A 19792-nucleotide genomic window follows, 5' to 3' on the forward strand; every position below is an offset into this window, starting at 1 on the left:
CCACTCAGCATAATCTCCGCGGTGATGCTGCCATCGGCGGGCTGGACAATGAGGTGTCTTCCCAGCCGCAGGTAGTGCCACTCTGGGTGCTCTATGAGGTACCACCTCCTTATCAATGAGGCCTTTTCTCATTCCAAGACTTCCCATCCCGTCAGTGGGTCTACAAAATGAACATTTTTCTTCACATTGTCCCGGGCAACTTGGAGGCACCAGATTTGCCCCTCCCCCATGGCCCGGTTGCTAGTTTCAAGCGCAGGGATGCGGGGCAGAGAAGCTGTCGTGTCGTTATTAAGCGACAGGCGCAAGCGTCACTGGGCACATCTTTGCCTCCGCAGGATTGGCTGATGTGCTGCTAAACGGCGATATGCTCAAGAAAAACCTAGATACAACTGCAGTCTGGCCCAACAGAAGTGAAGCGTCTCGGGAGATTGACTGCGCAGGACAGAGGAAGGAGCTTAAGGAGTGTCGTACAAGATTGAAGATTCATCGCGGGGTAGTACCGATAAGGGTTAGGGTTCGCAATCCTTCAAAGGTCAAACGCTCGATGTTAGGCCCACCACGGAATTCAGCCTAATTCCAAAAAAGCACCTACGATTTCTGTGTAGAACCACGTCGCTGGGATACCCAATGATCAATCTCCACAGCCGATGAGGCTCGAAGGCTAATTAAACAAAGCAAATGTCGCGATGACCGGCCAAAATAAAGGCTCCTCCAATGCAGGAAAAGCCAAAGCCAGCAAACAATCTCGGAGCAAGCGACAGCCAAGCAAAGTCCAAACCAGTTCGCCAGCCAAAGACACCAATGATCAGAACCAGTTGGCATCACATGTGGACAGAAAGCACCAGCAACGTGTGTTGCATGTTTTCCGTCACACCTTTCATGAGGTCCTATCCTCGTCCAGTTTCACCGCAAAACTTCAAAACGTGAAACAGGCACTCTTCGACAGAGACTTTGCCAAGGCATTCGGTGACCCGGACTCTCTGGCAGTCTACGCCGCGAGATGGAGCCCAACACGAGCCTTGTGCTATGCCGCCGTCTTCAATGGGATAAGGGAGCAGCTGGACCTCATCTCATCACACTTTCAGGCCGACGACGGCAAGCAAGGTGACCGAGACAGTGTGAACTCAGTAAACTGTCCGCAGCTTGAGCGTCGTATCAAACTCCTCTCTATCGGCGGTGGCGCCGCTGAAGTAGTTGCCTTTGGTGCGTTCCTCAACCAGTATCCCTCTCTATCAGGTTCCATAACCCTCCTCGACTCAGGCCCCTGGGCCACCGTTGTCTCTCAGCTCACCACAAGCCTCACAACGCCTCCGCCTCTATCCAACTTTGCCAGCGAAGCCGCCAAGGCCTCCAACTCCCCCATGGTCCCTGCATCGCGTTTCACCTCAACATTCGTTCAGCAGGACGCCTTGGCACTGGGAAGCGAGCGCCTTTCTACACTCGTGGGGAGCCAACCCCTGCTCGTTACGGTACTGTTCACCCTCAATGAGCTTTTCACAGCGAGCGGCATCGGTAAGACGACCGCCTTCCTGTTGGACCTGACCTCTACTATCCCCATCGGATCGCTACTCCTCGTTGTGGACAGCCCGGGTAGCTACTCCGAGACTAGCGTGGGGAAGGAAGAGAAGAGATACCCGATGCAATGGCTTCTAGACCGGATCATGCTCGGAACGCAACGCGAGCCGGTCAACGGGCGGCGATGGGCGAAGCTCGAATCGCAAGATTCGGTGTGGTTCCGATTGGCCGGAACAGAAGCGCTCGACTACCCGATTCCGCTCGAAAACATGCGCTATCAATTGCGCCTCTACAAAGCTGAGGATGCGAGTCTGGACGGAGAAGATTAGGTGTCTATGCCCTCAACGTCTATTCGGGTGAATGACTCTTGCAAAGCATCTACCATCCGTCGGCTGGCCTACACAGAGCTTCACGCCCACACCAGCCTCTTGATTGAGTGCCCAAGTTGCTCCAAAAGGGTCGTGTTGCGCTTTGCCTCAGCCAGCGAGATAATCTCGCCCTCCTCGATCAGCTTTGCCTCCTCTTGGCTTTTGCCCGCCAGCCGAGGCTGGTTGTGGATTGCCATCCTCTCAATCTCTGTTGCAATAAGTGCCACTTGCTGCATCTCCGTCAGGCGGGTGATGGTGCTCGGTTCGTCCTTGTTCTTAGCCACTGGGTCGGCCGCCGAAGTTTGACTATACAGCGCCTTGAGCGCAATCTTGCGAGCCGTCGCGGTTTGTGGACGGCGAGACAGGAATGCCGCGAACCCTGAAGCTGCCGGACCCGCCCCTTCGTCTGGTTTGGGGCCTTCATGAGATCCCTGAGCCTTCGGCGTGTCCGACATGGAGGAGAGTGATCGGGTGTTTACACGCGTGACGTCAGTGAGCCCGGGCTTGTACTCGATAACTAGCCCGACGTTGCGCTTCTCGTCGGTCTGAGTGCGCGAGATGGTCGATGTAATATAGGTCCCAAACTGTATTCTCTGTATATGGGCCAAGTCAACCCGCTCAAACGACGATACCTTGTCCAGGTTCCAGTCAAACCTGCACAGATACAGAGCTACATCTGTCAGGAGGAGCACCGCCTCCTCAAAGGATGCGCTCTTCACCGTGTCGGGCGCACGCGGTGTAAGGAGCGTCCAACCGCCAATGAACTCCTCGGCCTCATCGGCAATGACGCGCTTCTGGCAGAGTTCAATGGCCTGCTGACGCATGTTCTGCATCGACACCGCGGGGTCCTTGGTCATCATTGTGGCCTCGAATTCCTCAAATACGAGAGCAGTGACATTGCCCAGGAAGAAGTCAATGCTGGCTTGGAGGAAGAAGTCATTGAACATGCTGAGGCACGTTGTTAGCAGTGTGTTCACGTCCGGAATAAACTGGAAGTTCGCTTACCCATTGAACAACCGGGTCAATGACAAGCCAGCATCAGTCAGCGCGCCTCGGTAGTCCCTCCTCCTCGTACGCGTATAGTCGCCCTTCATTGCGCCAGTGGAAGCATACTGCTTGGAGATGGCATCACCATTATCCGCCCACAGCGTGTTGAACCAGGCATTCTGTTGATCCAGTTGCGCGCTCATATCGAAACCTTGTTCCTTCAGCTGCCCGTCCAGCATGTATTTGGCGAAGGAGCTCTGGCAGACGTTGGTCCGGTCCAAGCAATCCATACAGTTCGTCCGCAACACGCCTTTTTGTGTAGCCACAACTTGGCCGTCAACGGACACAGAACTTCCGAATCGATCCAGCGTGCTGCCCAGCGTCTGCAATAGGAACGACACGTTCTCAAACTTCATTCCGCGGCAAACAGCGTGGAAGTCGAACCACTCAAATCCAACCTTCTCCGCCCCCGAGCCAGACTCTTCATTGAGCCGTTGGATGCTTTGCTCGTAAAGCTCGGCTATCGGTGCTTCCACGCCGTGCTTCTCAACCAGGTTGACTACTTGAACCGCGCCATATCGTTGACGCAAGCCATCAAAGTGCTTCTTCAACGCAGCAAAGTTCGCATCAGGCGAGTGCTGCAGGATTGGTGCGGGCTTGAGGGAGTATGGCGACTGCGTGAAGAAGAGCGGGAAGCTCCCGCGGGTTTGTACAAAGGAGTACACCTTGGCGGCAGCATCCCACGTCGCCTCGGCTGGCGACAGAATCTGCTCGGTCTCAACCGAGTTGGCTACATTGCCGTCCTCATCGATCCCACGGCGGAGGTACCGCAAGCCAGCGCGCTTGATCGACCGTCTTGAGATAACGGTAATGTCAAACTTCTTCTGGGTCGGACGCATCTCGGCTGTGGCCTTTTCCTTCTCCGCAGCCCAAGAGGAGCCGAAATCGCTAAGCTCAACCGACTCCTTGGCAACGTCGTCGAACTGCGGCGGGTGGCTGTCGACGACGAATGATCTCTGGCCCACGAACCCCTGCATCAGGGGCAGAGCGAGGCTATCGACCCCGGCGTCGATAAACGGCTGGATGATATGCCTATTCCAGAAATACGACGGCTCGACATGCTCATGCAGCGGGATCAGCCCCGTCTCGGGTATCTTAGGATTCGCCATACTCCGCGTAATGTCGTAGTCGTACGAGAAGAAAAACGTCTTGCTGGATCCAAACAGGATCTGGCTAGTCCGCAGCAGCTTTGGCAGGAGACTGGTTGCCGTCACACTCCCGTCACCTTCCACACCTGAGTCAGCATCGTTCACCCCCTTGCTACTCTCACCCGCGGCCCCGTCCGCAGCAGCGGGCCCTACCGCCTCTCTCGAAGCGCTCAATCCCAACCCGGACCGACCGAACCACCTCTGCGCAAACCGCCCGTAGCTCCCCTTGCGCCCAATCACCTCCTGCGCGACGCTGCTGCGCCTGGTGTGGCCAGCAGCAGCAGCGGCTCCTTCGGGACCACTACCAGCCTCCCCGTCGACAGGGAGATCGTCGTCATCATCAACATCCGTACCCGCACTCCCGCCCTCACCGGGACCCGCAGAAGCAGAAGCAGATGTAGGATTGGCTTCAGGCGAGGTCTCGTCCCCACTGGCGCTGGCACTGGCACTGGCATCTGCGCTGGCAACGGCGCTGGCGCTGGTACTGTTATCGCCGGCGGCCGTCTTCGTCGTCGTCGTTGCTGTCCGCCGCAGCGCCGCAGCAGTCGTGGCGACAGCTTTCGCCGCCTCCTGCTGCGTCGTGCAGGGCGTCAGGGCGACCTCGGTCACAACGTAGATGGGCAGGCCGCGCACCTGCGCGACCTGCTGGCGCCGCGTGATCGAGATCAGGTAGCTGTACCGGAAAACGGTTACCAGGCCTTTATGGGATTAGCTATGCTATGTACGAGAAGTAAGAGGAAGGGGTTGATAGAGGGGTTGAGCTGGACCAGCCGGTTGTGTTACGGCGCATGCAGTCTATGTAGTACGGCATATGTTGGCGGCACACAATGAAAGGGAAGTATAGCTGGGCATTGTGAGATGGGCATGACCTACCGACGATACCAAATGCTTCAAACGACGAGTCAGGAGGGAGTGACAAGAGATCCGGCGCCGCGTCCCGGGAGATCGCAGATATGGAGGCATCTCCGTACTTGATTCTGATCGGGGCGAGAGACGAGGAGCGCTGTTGCTGCTGCTGCTGGTCCTTCTTCGCGTTGAGCGGGTGCAGCACCAGCCCGTCGACAGCGGCGCATATAATCACTTTGCGAGCCAGGCCCGGCATGGCTTCATTTCATAAACCAGGTACCCGACACTAAGGCGCTCACGGTTTGCTATTAGAGAGCTTCTCGCTGCTTGAATGATGGTTTTTACTTTTCGGTAGAAGAAATACAATTAAGAGAAATGACGACAGTTATTAGCTGCTAGTGCTTCGCCACCTGGGAATCTTGGGCAGAATGGGCCAACGCAAGGCGCTGAACCACAAACGTGGGGATCACTCTTGGAATGGCACCGATGATGTCTTGAATGGTGGGTGGGGGCATCCACGCAACTTCAGGCGTCATTCTGCAGGGCTTTTTGCAGCATCCCGTGATGAAGGGAACAAGGTGGGGACAGGTGCAACAGTAACCCCAACCCTGGGGAATAAAAGTCGGTTTTTCTCCCGGCTCGGGGAGGTCGCTTGATAATGCTGGATGATCTGAGCTAAACTACCGAGGACTGACCGGCTATATTGGGGACATGTCGAATCTCCTCTCTGTGTAGCTCATCCGGCAGGGCAGTCGTAGGCTCGCATCGCCAGCGTCCCTTCATGAAGGCGATGCCCATCCAGATCCGTGCGGCCAATCTCCCACAACCACATAAAGATCGATCGCCTTACATGGCAAGTCTCTCAACCTTGTCGCGCAGGGCGCGGATCTTCGAGTTCAGGTCCGAAGCCTCGTTGGAAGTGAGGGAAACGGCGATGACGGCTCTCGAGACACCGCAAGCACGGCCCTACTCAACGTCAGAAACAATCCGGGAAAGGAGCAGCCGTGGTTTTGAAATAGAAAAGGAGGTGGATTCTGAGATACACGTACCAGAGCAACCTTGCTGGGAACGTACTGCAACCATGTTATCAGTCTGATATCCCGAGTCCGGTCCGAGTAGGCATGGCACATACCACGTAGGGCACATTCTTCTCCTCGCTGATGAGCGGGATGTGGAGGACGATGCTCAGCGGCTGGGTATCGGCGGCGAGAATAACAAGCTCGCTGGTGCCGCGGTTGATGGACTTGGTGGCCTCGTTGGCGCCCTTCTTGAGCTGCCGGTAGTGGCTCGCCTGCTGCACGCAGTCCAAGAGTTCCTGGACAAGAGCAGGGTCCTCGGCCTTGGGCCAGGCAGCCGACTCGTTCTGCGCAGACATTGTCGACGTTTTGGTGGGCGGCTAAGACGATAAGATATTTTCGGATACGCGTGTGGCTTGTCACCAGGGTTCACTGCGTTTGCTCGCCCTGGAGATTGCGTAGGTCGTCGTGGGAGAATGCGCTCGGGAGAGACAACAGAAAATAACTGAACTTGGCTAACCGAAAAGTGACCGACGGCTTGCTAGGTTCAAAGTTTGAGCGGTGACAGCTGGCAGAATGGGCTTAGGTTGGATCGGCATCCGGCTTACCTAATCAGAGTGACTTTGATGCGGAAGGATGTGGCTGGTCCGAGCAAAGCTCTGTCTGGCGCAGCCAACCAACCTGCAACTTGGAAACTGGAAACACCTCGCCCACCGAGCCAACCTCGAATCCGACAACCCATCAACGACGCCGTCACCAGCTTGCCATCGTCCGACTTCTCACGCCGCCCCATCGAGCACCGAGTTATATTGCCTCCGGCGTATTTATCATTTATCGTATAGTCGCTACAGCCGCTTCGCGCGCAAGCTTTCAAAATGACGGACTACTGGTAAGCAACGAGATCCGGACTTCTCACCTTCTCCTCAACACGCGCCGAGCTCTCTGTTCCCGCTGCTGCTCGGCAGCCATACCCGTTTAAATCTGATCCGATTCATTGACTCCTTGCCATATTTTACTACTCGTCGCTCGATCTATTCGCTGCTAACCATGCCGTCTCTTGCAGCCCTGTTTACGCGGTTAGTGCTCTATCCGCCCCTACAACACCGCCCGCTCCTTGTTGGCGGCCATCATTCCGAGAATTGCGGCTGCACCGCGACTTCATTCAACATTCTTGCTCAACCCAACTCGTCCACGCATGCTGACATGACGACAGCCCTTCTTCGGCTCCATGGGCTGCACCGCAGCCATCGTCTTCACCTGCCTGGGTGCCTCGTACGGCACAGCAAAGTCGGGTGTGGGCATCGCTGCTATGGGTGTTCTCCGGCCTGATCTCATCGTCAGGAGTATGTTTTGGCGGCCACGACAGGATGTTCCGAGTATCCTACTGACCAATTGCTCTTTTTCCTAGACATTGTCCCCGTTATTATGGCTGGTATCATTGGCATCTACGGTCTCGTCGTCTCCGTCCTGATATCCGACGGGCTCAAACAGGATGGCTACGCTCTCTACACTGGTTTCATCCACCTCGGCGCCGGTCTTGCCGTCGGTCTTGCGGGTTTGGCTGCAGGTTTCGCCATCGGCATTGTCGGTGATGCTGGCGTCCGCGGCACGGCCCAGCAACCGAGGCTCTTCGTCGGCATGATTCTGATTCTCATTTTTGCCGAAGTTTTGGGTGCGTTTTCCTCTGCCTCTGCCACACAATCTGCTAGATGTGCTAACGCAGGTCCCAGGTCTATACGGTTTGATTGTCGCTCTGCTCATGAACTCCAAGGCGGGTTTCGGGGTTTCGTGCTGATAAGCCCGCAACTTATCTATGACCGACAGGATATGGAGCGACAAGCTGTATGTACCGACGGAAACCATATTCCTAGGCGGAATCCACAAGCACACAGGAGCCTTCCCTTTCGCGCCAGTTTCCCTAGGTGCTGGATAGCGGGGGGAGAGCTGGGGTTGGTATAACGGGGACCAGTGACGGGGTCGATTATTGAGGGCTGAGCGAGCGGCGTACTCATGGGACGGTCGGCCAATGGCTTTGCGGGACGTACATGTACTATTGTCACATTTATGGTTGCTCATCGCTCTTGGGGTTAGTTTTATCATCATAGACGGATGATGGAGCAAAGATTGTACTAGTCTATATTGCATGGTGTTGTTCTCTCTGTCAGGCGTACTCAGCTCATGTGATGCCAGGGGTTCAAGACTGTAGACGGCGGTGTCAACACCCAGTCGACCTACAGTCTGAATCTAAATCAATGGGCAGCCCACATCTCGCAGTTTAGACTCGGTAGGCCATTGGAGCCCATGTGCAGCCATAGACCAGGCTCAAGCTGAGCTAGTCCTCTTACTTACCACTCTAAACTAGGTTGTCGTCTTTTCACATGAGTACCGGAATCTTAGGAAGGTGCCAGATGCCTTACTCTCCCTTCTCCCTCCCCCGTCTCTCACTCTCAGCAACCCTAGCGGATCAAACACGTCATGCACACTTACCCAAACATGAGAAGCCAACGCTACATGTACTCTTCTGAAACATTAACATTATTAGCACGAATGCTCTATGTTACAATACATGCTTAGGTGCAGTATGTTAGCCAGGCAAGGCCACCTAGGTATCCAACTGCTACATCCGCAACTTTGCCCGCAAAGACAGAGCTCCGTTAATTAAGTACTCCTGCATTCTGGGTATCACCTCCTTTTCTTGCTCTCATCATCGCATCCCACATTGCACAACTGCTACATTCTCCAAGGATACTGTTTCCTTTCCTCACTGACTCCATCTTACAAAATGTATCCCGCAAGCACACCCACCGCTCCAACAATGGTTTCAAAATACATACTGCGGACAAGTCAGCAAAGGAACACATAGCAATGAGTCGGACCAAGGAGCAAAACATACCGGAATAAACAAGTACGGCACCTGCCGCTCATACTCCTTCCAGGCGTCGCCATACTTTTGCCGGCAGCGGTGGATGTCGCGCCAGGCGCGGTGGGCGATCATGACGACGAAGAAGACGGGGTAGAACCAGGGGAAGGGGCTGTTGAAGCCCGTGATGAGGCCCCAGGTGGTGGCAAAGTAGACGTCGCACGTGTAGTGGATCTTGCGGGCCAGGCCGTACCAGCCGTCGGCCAGGATCTTGTCGCCAAGGCCCGTCTCAATCACCTTGGGGTTGTGCAGCGTCTGCCAGGGCACCTGGGGGAACGTGTTGCGCTTGACCAGCGTGCCGCGCTCCATGGCCCGGAAGCGGTTCTTTTGGCTGTTGCAGCTGTCCCACACCCAATACACAAAGAGGTAGCTGGCGTAGAGCGCGGCCAGCGCGTAAGGGTTCCAGCGGTACTCGTCGGGCGCGTGGTTGGCCAGGTAAATGGTGCAGTGACAGTACGACAGGGGGACGCCGCTGAGGTTCCAGAAGATGAGCATGAACCCCCACTTTTCGTAGTACATGTCCCAGGTGGTGACGATGAGCTCCTCGCCCTTGGAGGTGGCGTTGGCGTAGAGGTAGTGCGCCATGACGAGGAAGCCCACCTCGCCCGACACGTAGCCGTAGCGCTCCCACTGGCGCGCCGCCGCGCCGCACGACAGCAGGAACAGTATGTACCACGGGATGCGCACCTCGAAGAACATCTTGAAGTCGAGGATGCCAAACATGCGCGGGTTCAGCTCGGCGCCCATGAAGAAGTCGTAGATGTGGTTGCCCGACATACGGTGCTGGGCGCCGCGCGCGAGCGCCGATACGTAGGCCACGATGGCAACCAGCCAGCCCGACAGGATGGAGACGCTAAGCAGGGGGCCGAACTCGTCGATGATGGTGTAGAGCGGGAAGACGCCCGAAAAGTGCAGCGCGGCGACGATGGCAATGGTCGCGTAGAAGGACGTGTAGGCGGAGCAGTAGTACTTGAGCTGCTTGCCGCCCTCGTGGGGCAGGGGCTTGCCGTACGCCCAGATGCCGGGCATCAGGCAGTACATGGCGCCCTCGCCGATGAAAAACACCCAGTAGATCAGCCAGGCCTTGGCGTGCGGGAATGCGCCCGTGTAGACGAGGCTGGCGAGGTGCTTGCCGAAGTCAGCCCAGCTCTGGCCGGGGCTGGGCACGGGCAGCCCGCCGTCGTAGTAGATTGCGCCGATCCACATGTACCACATCAGGAGAGGGAAGCCGATCATCATGACAGAGACGAACCACGGCCCGCCGAATTCGTACTCTCCGGAGTAGTCAACCTTGGGGTCCATGCCGGGGACCCAGCCGTCGATGGCCTTCACGTCGGTGAGGTCTTTCTTGGCTGCTGTGGCATTGGCGCTGACCGCAGGGTCCGGGTTCGCGTCGGATTCCACGGGGGTCTCCGGGGGTGTCAGCTCATCAATGTGCTCGATGAACTTGGCGGTGCCACGCCGGCGCAGTGACCGGTTCTCCATGGCTTCGGACGTTCCAGAGGTGGATTCGGCGTCGGACTCGGCAGGAAACTGCGACTTGCGGCGCGTATTGCGACGGGCCGGGGTCTCAACCAGACCGTCGAAGAGCTCCTTCTTCCTGAGCGAGAGTTAGGAAATTGAGATTCGTAGGTAAGGTAGCTAGTAATGCTTGGAGTGACGATGATGGAAACGTGAGGCGAGAAGTGCAAACAGAGCGGTTCGAGCTTCTTATACAGCTCAGGGTCGAGGTGGATGGAACTTGCCTCGGAGTCTGCCGCAGGGAGTATCTGCCCGACATCTTGGACAGCGTGAGGTGATCCGACGACACGGGACCTGCAATACTAGTATTGCAGCGATAGGCCCTTGAAGAGGCAAATCCAGATACTAGTATCGGTCAGGGCGCTGGCCCAGGGGCTTGCTCTTGAGAAATGAAGCAGCGCCGGTGGGCTGGGCGGTGAAAAAATAAGGAAGGCAAGGCGCGGACGGAGAAAGGACAAAAAACCCCTGCCCTGCAGGGCCATCGCCAATTGACGCGTGCATTGCAGACTTTTGGGGTCCAGTTGCTGGGGAGGCTGCGACCACCAATTGCCGGTTTGTTTACAGAATTTGACAGGGCAATTTCCCCTGCAGCAGCCCCCAATTCATCCGAACTGGCACACATCCCGATACGGATGACGGGTAGGCACAGTACGTAGTGCTAAATATTTGCTCATTACACTGTAGATTTGAGGGGGCTGCAGTGGCATCAGCACCTTGATCCAACCTGGAATACTAGTATTAGCTAAGCCACTCGATGACCCCGATGTGTGCACAACTCCATACCTTTGATCGCCATGACGGCTGCTGATACTGCTGAATGGGTTTTCCGGAGACCCCCAAGGGAGCTAATTGGCTTGTATCAAAACACTAGTATTCGTATCTCGGCGGAGTGTGCAACAAAGATACCGAGGTAGTGAAAGCTGCGGAACCCGAATTGCAGGTCGGCATATTTGTACAACGATTCTTCCCAAGTCGGGTAGGTGTCATGTGAAGGTTTGAGCAGAGGCGCGGGTCTCGCCATTCAAGGTGCTGCGCAAGCTCTTTAAAGAGTGGTGCGACCCCTTGGGGAGGGGAATCCTCGCATGCGGGATTCGTTAGGAGAGTGAGTACATGCAATATGCCACTGTACACTAACAGCTATAGGGGGCACAGGACTCAGCCCAACATACACCCATCGTTACCCTAGACATCACTCGAATCGTGCAAGAACTGGTATCCATCCTCTGGAGGCAACGCATAAGCCGCGATGGCCAGTCCGAATGCGCACAGCAGTGCGATGATCGCACTAGACAGGCACAAATACCACGACGAGTCCAGGTAATACCCCGGCACCAGAAAGAGGTCGTCATGGTCAAAGAGATATGCCTAGTTACGGGACATTAGCCATCAGCTCCATTGCTCGTCCCGGAACCAGGCTCAAGATGATCTTCAGGACATGACTCACCACAACAGCCATACTCAAAAACTGAGCCGCTGCCACAACGACCAACATAAACCCCAATATCTTCCACCCGCCATGGCGTTTGACTCTTGCGTTTCGGCTGACGAGGACGAAGCCGGCGATGGTGGCCAGCTCAGCAGCCACAGCAAAGTTCATGAGAAAGCCCGCGGTGCGCCACATGGAACAGAAGGACGCTCGGCCGCCGTCGCAGGACGCATCGCCAGGGAAGGGCCCGCAGGTTCTGCTCGACGACGCCCCAGCCGACCACTTGCATCGCTGGTGCAGGCCGATGCTGGCGTCGACGACAATACCGCCCGCCGGGTCCAATACCCTGTACGAGATCCATCTCGGGGAGGCGATGGATGAGATTGTCAGGGCCAAGGCTGCCGCCGGCAACCGTCAGTCTGCGCACTCTAGAGATACAGTTTCGGAAAGTGCAAAATCAATGACTGGGAATGAAACCCGGCTGCTGCACCTCACTCATCATATTGATACTGACAGGGAAGTCGGAAGGAGGTAGGTAGTACTACTCACCCACAATCGAAACGATCACGCCAGCGAGATACACCCCGTTCCGCGTTACCATGGCGTCAATATCCCATTCAATTCTCGAGAGGAACGAAGAAACTCAGGAAGGGCTCAGTCAGGTACAGACAAGATACAGCTAAGTAGGACGAATTACAATGTAATTATCATCTAGAATGGTTGACCAGATAGAAGCATGGGCACTTGGCACCTGAAAGAGGGCTAGATGTTGAATTGGCTAAAGGCGCAGCAGATCGCTGGACATGTGTAGGTAAAGCGCTGTCCTTGACCGATGAGAACATGATGCCAGGCACACCTTTTCGGGCTGCTGACATGGACACTGACGACACAGCCCATCCCCTTCCTTCGGAAGGCTGCAGTCAGGTGAGGAACGCCAAGTGTCGAATTGTGATTGATTGGTTGAGAAAATTGTGTACCTTATGTAAGCAGCGCGTGCTTCCGCTCACTCAGTCGCAAGTTGCAACTGCTCACTGAAGAACAGCTGTAACATCCCCCTGGAAGCTCACTCTCACATGTCAGGTAAGTCTTACATTATCGGTGTATGTATGTACATACATACTGTACCAGCTGTTGGTGCGGCGTAAATTTCTGCTCTGATTTTTGCTCCCTCGACTACCCCTCTTAACAGAGCATGTCATGTCTCTTATGTACTGTACTGGACTTGACCAAAGAAAAGTACGGTAATGCGTGCCTCTCTTGACCTCCCATGGCCATCTTCGGGAACTCCTAGCAGGTAGGAACCGATCCGGGTTCGAATCAACATGCAGTTCCAGTGGTGAGTCCCAGTCGCCAACTGCATGCTTACCTACACCAGCAACCCCTTTCTGCCCGGCCATTTGGAGTCTACCATCCATCCACTCCTCGCCACCAACCCTTTTGTCAGGTTACCTCGCCCTCACACCGTCCATCTTGCAGTCCCTCTAATAAGTAGATACACTCAACAACGAAGACCAAACCATACCTTCGAAGCTGCTATGTAAAGGCAATCGCCCAACTCCACCCATGCATCAAAGCCCACCCAAGGAACGCAAAAAAAAAAACAGAAAATGGATGCAGAGCCAAGCCTCTAATAACACCGACCTGAGTCTGAGCGTACCGAGGGAAATATTAAAAATGAAAGCTTACTATCCTCCCCCGACACCGGCACTACCGGGCCCAGTCCCAGCCCCAGGCGTAGTACCACCAGCACCACTCCCGCCCTGCCCTCTCGAGCCCAAACCCCGTCTAATGGCAGCAGCAGCAGAAGGAGAAGACGACGACACGGAGGAGGAAGCAGCAGAGGAGAAACCCGACCCCCGCTTCGCAGGCCCCCGAGCCCGGTCTACCTAAGACCACCTCAGATCCGAGCTAGGCGGTCTACTCCTCCTCTTCGCTCCACTCCCGCTGCCACTCCCGCCGCCACTGTCAACACTACCCTCTCTACTCCCATTACCATCACCGAGTCGTCCTCCTGCTCCAGTAGCACTCAGGTACCCGCCTAGCACAAAACTCCCACTGTTACTACTGCCAGAAGTAGCAGTGGGCGAAGCCGAGACCGGGTATCGCGCACTCCCGCCGCTGGTGACCGACGAGCCGGAGCGTATCCTCCCGCTGGTGCTGGGGCGGCGTTGGCTGGTGTAGTACTCCTTGTAGCTGTTGCTAACGCCCGAGAAGCTATCACTCATTCCGGCGGCAGAAGTCGGGGTGGCAGAGCCCGCAGGGACGGTGGGAGCCGACGTAGCAGTTGTCAAGCTAGGGCGCGTCGAGGAAGTCATTGACGTTCTAGGGAGGCGGCTCCTCGAAGATGCGCCGGCGGGAGTAGGGGGATTCGGCGTCGCTGTTCCGCCGCTCTCGCTAACTGATGACAGGGGTGTAGGCGGGGTGTCGCTTATCCGGCGGGGGATGCTCGTCGCGCCGACGCCGTCACGGCTCCGCGGGCGAAAGAGGGCCGCGTCGCGCTCTTGGGCCAGACCCACGGCCGACCGCTTCGGTGTGGCGGCAACTTCAATGTAGGCCGAGGAGGACTGCGTCAAACGATGCCCGTGGGTTGGAGTCGGAGGCATAGACATGCTCAAGTGCAGACCGGGGGGTGTGTAGCTGGTGTTGCGGCGGGGACCTGATCGGGAACGGTGCCCGGAGCCGGCAGTGGAGGCGCCGCTGCTGCTGCCACTTCCGCTCATCCCCAGGCTAAGCGCGCTAAGAGACATCGCCTCGTGCTGCAAATCAGCGTCGATGTGGCTGCGGATAAGCTCCGACGCGAGATTCCGGACCAAGACAGCGGGATCTTTGTCCGCCAGCGTCTGAATGTTGTCAAACAGGATGCGCAGCTGGCGGCCAGCTGTAGATGCAGCGGTAGACGCCATGGGCAAACTGTTAGTCTCACAGCCGTCCATGATGTTACGCACAAGACGCAGCAGGTTGAGCCGTACAACCGCCTTCTTGTGGTTAAGTTTGTGCGCGATGCCGGCGTACATGTCAGCCTTGGCGAGTGACGCCGCCACGGCCGGACTCAGCCTCAGCACCTTGAGCAAAGGTTCGAGGAGATTCGCGTCGAAGGCGTTAGCTTTGGTGGGGTTGAAGCAGGACACAATGGCCGGGGTGAAGCTGCCGTCAAGAAGATGGCACTCCACCTTCGCCGTTTCCTCTTGCAGCCACACGAATATGGCATCCAGCGCAGTGACCTGCCAGTACTGGTCTGCCAGAAGCGACACGTAAAAGTCCAAACCGTTGTTCTGCCACAAGTACCTCCTTCCCTTGCTGCCGGAATGGGCCATGTCGCAGAGGATGGGGAGCACGAACTCTTTCGGTGGGTGGTCCGTCTTCATAATCTTGAGTAGCAGCGGGATGATGCCATTGCTAGCTGCGTACTCTTGCCGTTCCTTGCTCAAACGGCAGAGGTTGAACATCGTATTCAGGACCTGGTTGGAAATCTCTCGGAAATGTTTCTCCCCTTTTCTCATCGAATGGCTGAGCACATCGATCAAAAAGTCAATAGCATCCGCTGAGTGAAGCGAGTCGAGTACACTCGAGCACATAGACATGTTCTTGATGAACTTGAGCATGGTGATTTGGTGGGATGGCGTCATCCGTCTGAGGTCCTTGAGCACCGCTGACCACCGCCAAGTTAGCCAGCTGAAGAAACAGTTGAAATGGGTAGGTGTCATACTCTTAAGAACCTGCCGCTCAGCCACGGCTTCCTTGACGTAAGGCTCAGCCTGGGAGAACAGATAGAAAATGTTGACGATCCTGCCTTCAACCAGCTCAGACAGCTTGTCTCTGTCCTCGTCCAATACCCTGTGCAGGATCGCAGCAAGGGGATCGAGGATCTTGCTGCGCGAGAATATCCTGCAAAAGTCATTCTTGGGCGTCGGTCCCTGGGCATCGTCAGCTTCAGCGCGTCTAACTCGCCGTATGTCATGCGCCGCACCTGGAGTTCAAAGACGTTCCAAATCCCATTGACACCAATCAGGACAAGGTCTTGGGATGTCTCATAGTCTTCATCGAGGAACTCAACCAAGACATTAAGACCACCGGCACTGACAAACATCTGCAGCGTCAACGTAGAAGTCTGGTACATCTGCCGGACAAAGGCGGCGGCCTCGAGCCGAATCTCGTTCGAATACTGCCGGGCAGCGAATTTTGTAACGATGGGAATGCCACCAACAAAGCACAGGTTTTCCTGCAACTCAACATCGTCCAGGATGATCTATAACGGTCAGCGCAGGCCACCATAAAACACGAAACAGCCGGGACCAAAACCTACCGCATTAACGATCTTGAGCAGTTGCAAAATCATGTGCTGCCTGCTCTTGACCGTGCAAGGCTCCAAGATCTCCAATATCGGCAGCAACCCGTGCGCACTGATGATGAGATCCTTGGCCTCATTATTCTCCCACAGCAGAGCCAGCTGCACAAACATGACCAGTTAGCCCTCCATCCAAAGAAGCTAACAGAGCAAACAGGAGTTTTGGTTAGTACTCACCAAATCCTCAGCCAATTCCGCCAAGTTATCTTCACCTACACCAATCTTCATACTCCTCACCAGCTCCTCTACCCGCTCGGCTAACCTCGCATGCCGATCCCTGGCAATATTCGCCTGGAGATCCATCTCATCCCACCCTGGGTCCATCATCGCGAACGGATCGTCCTCGTCCTCATCGTCGCCTAGCCAAGAGTTATTCGACAGCCTCGAGAGGATGAGCTGGCCGCCGGGTCCCCCATCCTCGGAGCCGCGATCGCTCTCCCCGGATTCGACAACAGAGGCGTCGTCAGCACCACCAAAAATATCCGAAAAGTCTTCGTCGCCCTCGTCCTCGGCAAATTTGGTAATCTCGAGGTTGGAGCGTGTCCTTCTCACCTGGTGGTCTTGGTCAGGGGCAGATAGGGTGGGTCTAGATGAGGCAGCTTTTCTGCGCATGCTGCCGCCGCCATTGGGAGCCTTTGCGGATTTTGATACGCTGCTGGTCAAGTCGGACGGGTGAAACAGTTGCGGCGCATCCTATAAATTCATGAGCTCGAGCACAATAGCGGTAATATAGCCTAGCCAGACCCACCTTGCTGACAAGGCTTAGCCTTCTGTCAAAGACATGGTCATTGTCGGCAAAAAGGTCAGAGTAGTCCTCCGTGGATTGCTCTCGGTAGATGACGTCCGGACGGGGAGGTAACTCGAACTTTGCCCCAGGCCTGACAGGTGACTTTGGCTGTGCCGGCTGAGAAGAGTCCGAGGCGCCCCGCCTGCTCCTCTCGCGCCTGTGCCCCTGCTGTCTCTTCGCTTCAAGCGATTTTTCTGTCTTCTTGGGCAGCGGCCGAATCGTCTCTTCTTGCGGATCTAACTCGGACCAGTGTCCTAAACCCTTGATGGTTACCAGTTCGCCGCCTTCAAACGTCGCATCCCAGTTCTCCGAATCGTCGCGGTGCCCATCGATGGAAGCGAAAGCTTTCAACCGATCACCTGACAGCAAGCCACCAAAGTTGTCTTGGCCTTTGATCTGGGGGAGATGGAGCGCACTCGGCGAAATGGTCGTGGCGAAGTCATTGTCCCAGTTATCGTCGTCTGCGAAGTGTCAGCCTAGGTCCCAATTAGTGATGGTCAGGCTCCTGGGCGCTTACCGGGAAGCTCAGGGGACCTGAATGCATCTGCCGTATGTCTCGGCTTTGCAAGGGTCAGTGGGCCCTTGGAGGAGGTGGCTAGATTACCGCGGTGCGGCGGACCGTTGTTTTCGGAGCCAGTCGACGCCCTGAGGTTATTTTCGGACGACTTCAGGGCCTTATTCCACTGTTTCACCTCCTCGACGGCCTGGCTGAAGTTGGACGGCGCCTTGGCAACAGGTGCGTCGCTTCTTCTGGAGCCAGTGATCCAGCTGTGCCGCAAAAGCTTTCTTGCTGATACACGTAGGTTTGGGTCCTTCTGGAAGCATTGCATGAGGAAGTCTCGAGCAGCCTGTAGCAGCAGGTTAGCAAGCCGCCCTCGCGCCAACCTGGCAGGTGGAAGGCATACGGGAGACACTCCCTCTGGAAGAGGCGGGTGGTCGTCGTTGACGATAGCAAAGAGTGCAGGCATCGCAGCGAGATTATGATAAGGCGGCTTCCCTTGCAACAACTCGATCACGGTGCATCCGACGCTCCAAATATCCGAAGCCGACGTAGCGCCCGACAGCTGGATGATCTCTGGGGCCATCCAGTACGGGGTCCCGACGACCTGAGCCTCCTTGTCTGGCCCGGCGAGTGTGCTTGTTGACACTCCGAAATCGGCAAGCTTCACGGTTCCATCCTTGGTGGTCAGGATATTGGCGCCCTTGATATCCCTATGAATAACGCCTTGGTCATGCAGATATTGCAAGCCTTGTAGGACCTGCGTCATGTACACACCAACCAGGTTTTCCGGGAACTTCCCGTAAGCTTTGCAGATTGAATGCAGAGATCCATTCTCGCAGTACCTGGCGGTGAGATGTTAGCAGTCCGGGAATGTGGCGCTCAAGACGGTTTTGGGGAAGCAGACTCAAGGATAATGTTGAGGCAGTCTGCCGTCTTGACGAAGCCAATATATTTCACGATATTGTCATGCTGTTAGCCGGTCAGTTTTGCTCGCAATCCGCCCCAAACTTGTGCCGGTTGCCGTGGCGGCGTTTTCTTTACTAACATGAAGGTTTTTGAGGAGATCAATCTCGGCCTGCACCCAGTCAGTATCATGGCATTCCCATACTCCCTGTCGCCTCGACCCACTTCAATCATTCGTAATTCGCTTTTGGGCACGTCAACGAGCTTGATCTGCTTGATCGCGACGGCCTCGCCTGTCCCCCAGTTGAAGGCTTTGTAGACAGACCCGAAAGCTCCCTTCCCAATGCAGTCTCCGAGGCGCTACACAACGAGTCGGTCAGCCATGTCTCACAAAGTTTGGCGGGCCGTAGCCCCTGGGTGTGGGTAAGGCGATTGATGCCATCCCGTCCAGCTCCCGCGCCCTGTTTGCATCCGGACAAAGAAACAAACAAGGGCCGCCAAGCCGCCAGCCGAATCGAAGATGCATATGTAGGCCGGCGAGGTGTATGCGCACATGCAACACGTGTATGTACGTAGGGTCGGGCCGTGCACATCCCTTTCTCCCGAAACAAACACGGCTGGGGAAAAAGACAAAGAGACGGCAACAGGTTCGAGGTGGGAGCGGTAGCCATACGGGATGGCGGGGAGGGGCTGCATAGCGAAAGAGCCGAGACTTACATAGTCCCTCAGACCCGGATCCTGCACGGCCTTGTCTTGCCTGTGACTTTGTTCCCGGCGCGGAGTCCCGGGCATCCTTGCTGCCACCACCGCCTTGCCGTTGGCGCCATGGTATGGCCGCTCTGCAGCGCCGCCTGACGGTGTGTTTGGCGCCATGCCTCGGGCCGGGCTAGGCTTGGGCTTCGGCTTGAGCTCCGGGCGCCCCAGACTGCGATTATCCTCCGCCTGGATCCCCGCAGATGTGCTGAAGTCGCTGTCGGACCCGTCTGAACGTCGAGAAGATTGCTGGCGGCCGGGTGTCGGTGTAGTGCTGCCCTACTACTTGTCATGTCCGCCTGACCGAGGGGTTGCCCAACAACTGCGAACCAGTTGGCGCGTAGAGCAAGATGTTGTTCAAATCATTCGTGCCTAGGGTGGGGAATGCAGAAGCTGTGGACCCTAAAACTGTCGAGACTTCTCACGAGAGGCGACCATCAGTCGGAAGAGAAAGTTGGGTTGACAATGACCGGAGGAAGGGAGAGCAAGCAAACGGGCTCGCAGACTGTCGAATCGCTCATTCCTGGCCACAGGGCAGGCCAGGCAAGCCCAGGTCGCGGGGTTCGGGCAAGGGTCTCTCGGTGGCTGCCGGGGTGAGAAATTGAAGGGCCACTCAATAACGTTAATAGGTTGACGTTTTCGTCTGGCAAAAGGGAAATACGTAGGTAAGATAGGGGAAAAGATCAAAACAGAAA

At 56.1% G+C, this 19792-nt stretch overlaps 7 protein-coding genes across 7 annotated transcripts; 2 read left to right on the forward strand and 5 right to left on the reverse strand.

Moving 5' to 3' along the window:
• Window positions 1-585: 585 nt before the first annotated feature.
• Window positions 586-2163, forward strand: N656DRAFT_601620 (uncharacterized protein). The gene has a single exon (XM_064810257.1). The coding sequence runs from the start codon at window positions 687-689 to the stop codon at window positions 1842-1844; it is 1158 nt and encodes a 385-aa protein (XP_064671404.1). The 5' UTR covers window positions 586-686; the 3' UTR covers window positions 1845-2163.
• Window positions 1925-5180, reverse strand: N656DRAFT_706611 (uncharacterized protein; the record flags this gene model as incomplete). The annotated part of the gene is made up of 4 exons (XM_064811367.1): window positions 1925-2831; window positions 2889-4444; window positions 4547-4776; window positions 4952-5180. The coding sequence occupies 4 exons, from the start codon at window positions 5178-5180 to the stop codon at window positions 1925-1927; spliced, it is 2922 nt and encodes a 973-aa protein (XP_064671405.1).
• Window positions 5181-5770: 590 nt separating this feature from the next.
• On the reverse strand, window positions 5771-6299 carry N656DRAFT_706937 (L30e-like protein; the record flags this gene model as incomplete). The annotated part of the gene is made up of 3 exons (XM_064811391.1): window positions 5771-5890; window positions 5974-5997; window positions 6057-6299. The coding sequence occupies 3 exons, from the start codon at window positions 6297-6299 to the stop codon at window positions 5771-5773; spliced, it is 387 nt and encodes a 128-aa protein (XP_064671406.1).
• Window positions 6300-6815: 516 nt separating this feature from the next.
• Window positions 6816-7735, forward strand: N656DRAFT_767542 (V-type ATPase; the record flags this gene model as incomplete). The annotated part of the gene is made up of 5 exons (XM_064813564.1): window positions 6816-6829; window positions 7004-7016; window positions 7154-7283; window positions 7349-7612; window positions 7671-7735. The coding sequence occupies 5 exons, from the start codon at window positions 6816-6818 to the stop codon at window positions 7733-7735; spliced, it is 486 nt and encodes a 161-aa protein (XP_064671407.1).
• Window positions 7736-8456: 721 nt separating this feature from the next.
• On the reverse strand, window positions 8457-10895 carry N656DRAFT_836171 (Delta(24(24(1)))-sterol reductase like protein). Its single transcript, XM_064818770.1, has 3 exons — window positions 10606-10895; window positions 8834-10460; window positions 8457-8773 (listed from the first exon to the last, which is right to left on the reverse strand). Exons 1-3 carry the CDS (start codon window positions 10638-10640, stop codon window positions 8762-8764), a joined length of 1674 nt encoding a protein of 557 aa, XP_064671408.1. The 5' UTR covers window positions 10641-10895; the 3' UTR covers window positions 8457-8761.
• A 587-nt stretch (window positions 10896-11482) lies between these two features.
• N656DRAFT_601984 (uncharacterized protein) lies at window positions 11483-12488 on the reverse strand. The gene is made up of 3 exons (XM_064810258.1): window positions 12357-12488; window positions 11817-12205; window positions 11483-11746 (listed from the first exon to the last, which is right to left on the reverse strand). Exons 1-3 carry the CDS (start codon window positions 12406-12408, stop codon window positions 11564-11566), a joined length of 624 nt encoding a protein of 207 aa, XP_064671409.1. The 5' UTR covers window positions 12409-12488; the 3' UTR covers window positions 11483-11563.
• A 1205-nt stretch (window positions 12489-13693) lies between these two features.
• N656DRAFT_706606 (uncharacterized protein) lies at window positions 13694-19217 on the reverse strand (the record flags this gene model as incomplete). The annotated part of the gene is made up of 12 exons (XM_064811366.1): window positions 13694-15456; window positions 15514-15721; window positions 15775-16053; window positions 16111-16254; window positions 16330-16845; window positions 16901-17400; window positions 17457-17787; window positions 17845-18283; window positions 18346-18410; window positions 18487-18516; window positions 18570-18704; window positions 19062-19217. The coding sequence occupies 12 exons, from the start codon at window positions 19215-19217 to the stop codon at window positions 13694-13696; spliced, it is 4566 nt and encodes a 1521-aa protein (XP_064671410.1).
• Window positions 19218-19792: the final 575 nt, after the last annotated feature.

This window comes from Canariomyces notabilis (assembly GCF_033297395.1).
Source record: "Canariomyces notabilis strain CBS 508.74 unplaced genomic scaffold N656scaffold_7, whole genome shotgun sequence".
Classification (NCBI taxonomy): Eukaryota; Fungi; Ascomycota; class Sordariomycetes; order Sordariales; family Chaetomiaceae; genus Canariomyces; species Canariomyces notabilis.